This window comes from Nannospalax galili, unplaced genomic scaffold (assembly GCF_000622305.1).
Source record: "Nannospalax galili isolate Female #2095 unplaced genomic scaffold, S.galili_v1.0 scaffold161, whole genome shotgun sequence".
NCBI classification, from domain to species: domain Eukaryota; kingdom Metazoa; phylum Chordata; class Mammalia; order Rodentia; family Spalacidae; genus Nannospalax; species Nannospalax galili.
In genome coordinates this window covers 5,615,279-5,619,117 of record NW_008348586.1, presented here as the reverse complement: position 1 = coordinate 5,619,117, position 3,839 = coordinate 5,615,279, and the positions used below count along the sequence as shown (strand labels likewise).

The 3,839-nt window shown below is 41.0% G+C and overlaps 1 protein-coding gene across 2 annotated transcripts in view; it reads right to left on the bottom strand.

Annotated features, from left to right (window-relative positions):
- Sorcs3 (sortilin related VPS10 domain containing receptor 3) overlaps positions 1 to 3,839 on the bottom strand; it is a 664,579-nt gene that overhangs the window by 114,559 nt on the left and 546,181 nt on the right. For both annotated transcript variants that reach the window (XM_008845711.1, XM_029569661.1), the window contains exon 10: positions 938 to 1,084. In XM_008845711.1, coding sequence (XP_008843933.1) covers positions 938 to 1,084 — 147 coding nt within the window. The remainder of the gene's footprint in view (positions 1 to 937; positions 1,085 to 3,839) is intronic.

Below are 3,839 nucleotides of genomic sequence, written 5' to 3'. Positions count from 1 at the left end.
TAATGGTAGGAAAAGACTCAGTCAATCAATCAATCAATCAGTCAATCAATCTATCAATCATGATATGAGCTGTTGCTATAGATAAGGAGCCATTAGTCTATGCCCTTCCTAGTATCCAGAGCAATGCAAAGCAAACTCAAATCCAAAACAAACAAAAAAAGGATGGAATTAAACTGAAAACAAAACAAAAAGTGGTCAGGGCCCTGCATGACCTAGACTCAACTATATATCTATATTTTTAACATAATATATAGAAAAGGTTATCAAATCATTCACAAAATTCTATAAATACATGGCAAAAGATAAGAAAAAACATAATCACTTCTAAGATCTTAGAATGGCTTCTGGTACATATCTTCATTGAGTAGAAGCTGAAGGGTCTATTATTGCTAATTATTTTATGAAGGCAGTTTCAGCATCTGGGAGCAGAGATATCATCTTATATACCTAACATCCTTCACGATGTCTTCCCCAATAGTCTATACAGCAAGGACCTTCAAAGATACCACCCTGTATAATCAAATGAGTCTGACCCTCCTGAGTTTCCAAGGTAATCTTTTCTTACACTGACATTCATAGAGCACTTATCAAACTATCATATCATCAGTTAACAGATGATTTAGACTTTCTCAGCCTATCTGAGAGACTTTTATATTATTAGGTATAAGCATATTCTCTTAATTCTTTTGCCCACTTCTTTATTTTGCTATGAGCTACAGTATGTCTATTTTCAGTGAAAGCTCCTGCAATCCAGCTGAGACTTTTACATAGTTGGTGTCCAGTCTAAGCCTGTAGATACCCCATCCCAGTGTTGTGAGAAATTCTTGCTCAGTATCAGCCAAGTTTCTAAGACTCAGTGGTGGAAGAAAGCCTTTGACACAGCATCTGCAGGAATGCAGTCTGCACTGTGAACTCCACATGAGGTGGGACAACTAACCAGCAGGCAGTGCACAGGGCTTCCTCTCAGGTCCACATCTGGAGCTTGTAGTAGACGCCAATCCCTGCCTTTGTTGTACGTGATGTACGTCTTCACCTGGTCATCCACCTTCTTGTTTGCCAGGAATATCCCCTTGATCCCTGCTACCTAGGAAAAAAGGTGCAAGATGGAGAACCATGTTGGGCCAAAATGCCAGTAGCCTTGAAGAAGCCCTGAACAACATCCAGCATCTTCCATAGGCAGCATGGGATACGAAGGAGAAAAAGAACATGGTAAGAAATGCCATATGCCCTGTGGTTTTTGAAAGAAATTTAAGTTCACCTTTGTACCCTATACCACCTCCTTAAATGCCCCATCCCCCTTTACCCATTAGATTTCCCCCCACTTTTCCTGTCTCTGTATTTTCTGATCAGATATTATCTTTAATAAACTATGAACAGTTCTTCTGATAGCAACTGAAGGAGTTCCTTCCAGAGGCAAATGTGTTAGTTTAAGATAATCTGGTAAACAGGTTTTGAAAGCATCAGAGAATGACTCTCCATGTTGGCAGCCCAGTAATCCAAATTAGTAGTGAGGCTGATATTCTAGGGCAGTTATCCAACTTGGAGAGCTGGCATCTCTTCAGTGCATGTCTCTAGCTCACTGTGTGACCTTGGGAAATTCACATATCACTTTTTGGGTCACTTTAAAACTGGTGCTTACTCTCTTTTGCCTAGTTGCCTGACAAAGTGAGATAATGCAGGATGTTCTTGCCAGAGATCCTGATGTATTGCGATTTGCATGCCCTTGATATTTTGAAGGGAGAGAGAACATCACTGCAAAACAAGGAGCTGGAGTTGATTTATCAACTACAAGTACTGCAAGCTAAGTACAAATTCCACTTAAACTTTTATTCTATATGCTGGGAAATGAGAACAGATATTTAGAATGACAATTCTCTATATCAAAGAAATATTCTTGAAGATTTTCAAGAAAGTTCCAGCATGTTCCAAAGTCAAAACCACAAACCTCTCTCTCTCTCTCTCTCTCTCTCTCTCTCTCTCTCTCTCACACACACACACACACACACACACTACTAAAAGCACACCTCTGGGCATGTTTAAGAAAGTGTTTGCAGAAGGGTTTAACTGAGGAAGGAAGACCCACCCTGAACATGGGTTGCACTATTTCAAGTACTGAGATAACAAACTGAACAAAAAGGCAAAGCTAGCTAAAGATGTGACAGTCTGAGGATTTTCTCTGAGAACTATGACCACTCCAGCCATATTTGATTAGGTTTATAGTACCACACTTGTATTTCCTCCCACTGAGTGGGCTTCTAGTCCAATTAGGTAGCTGTTGATTGCCAACAAAATAAAAGTGTCACTGCTTCACCGATGTTGGCTCTGTACTGGGTTTTGTCTGCCTAAGTTCGCATGTGTCTTGAACATGTTGAAACCATTGCTGAAGGTTTGTCTGAGAAGGGTCCCTGGTACCTATGGGACTACTTCCATATAGTCATGCACCTCCTCCCTGGTTCCTACAATCTTTCCGCCCCCTTCTTCCACAATGGTCCCCAAGCCTGGGTGGGTGGACCTCAATATAGGAGACCTGTCCAAAGACCCATACTCTGCCAACTCTTATTCTCTGCATCTTGCCCATTTGTGTTCCTGGCCCTCTGTTTCCTGAGGGAGCTTCACTGATGAGAACTGAAAGATGCATTAGTGTCCGCTTCATCTGTTGTCCTATCTTCTGTGAGTCTTAGGTAGAGAAATTGCATCCTAAATGTGCCACTTAGGCTTGGGCAAGCCACACACATAAGACAGGGAGAGAAAGAAGAGATACAAATAGTGCCTAGCTAGTATTAAAAAACCAGAGGGGATCATATTAGTCCAAAAACCTACCAAAAAATTACACATACACTAGCCCTACATGAGTCCATGAATATAGCTGAAGACTACATAACAAGAAACAGTGCCAGACAGGAGAAACCTTCCTTTGAGTTGTTGGCCAGGGTGATCCAAGACACTCCTAAAATTACACAGGCTATTGCCACAGTTCTTGATTGCCTCCTAGAACTTGATGGTAAGACCCTATTGCTGAAGACAAGACATACTTTGTATACAGGATTTGGAGCAATGGAGCTAGAACTGACTTATAAGCCACCTCCCCTGAAGGCTAATTCTCTTAGCTTTGTAGAGTACTATGCACACTGTTAAGGGAGATCAATGGATGGTCCAACCCTAGATTCAAGGCCTAAAAATCATATCAATGACTAGCACAGCAAATGACATTGGTGAAGTAGTGGCACTCTTATCTTAGAGGTAATCAACAGCTAACTAATTGGTCTTAAAGCCCACTCAATGGGAGGAAACTCATGTGTGGTACTGTAAACACAGCCAAATACACATAGCTAGAGAGGTCATAGATCTTAGAGAAAACCCAAGGCTCTCATATCTCTAAACAAATTTAATTTCTCACTATGTGAAAAATATGGATCCTTAAATTTACAGACAAGTAGCCCAGTCACCCCATCAAAGTAGCTTCTTTTTCAACAGACAGAGATTATTACAGAGTTACACCACTGGACACACACAGAAACCCCAATCTTATCTGAAGAAATATTGGCAACTGATTGCTGCTAGGTCAAGAAGAGCTGATATTCCTAAAGCAAGGGACTGTAGATAGGCTGACTAGACCTCAGTGGATAGACTTGCACTGGGGAACATCTGGGGACACAGACTTGACACAGGGATGACAGAGTATATAGGCTCCAGTTAAGGGGCTATGAGAGAGTGCCGGTGGGGACAGGGGTATAAAGATGATTACGATGGTTTGAGATGTTCTGTATGAAATACACAAAAATCCAATAAAAGCATTTTAAAATGTAGATGAGTTACATAATTTTCACAGTGTAAGAGGC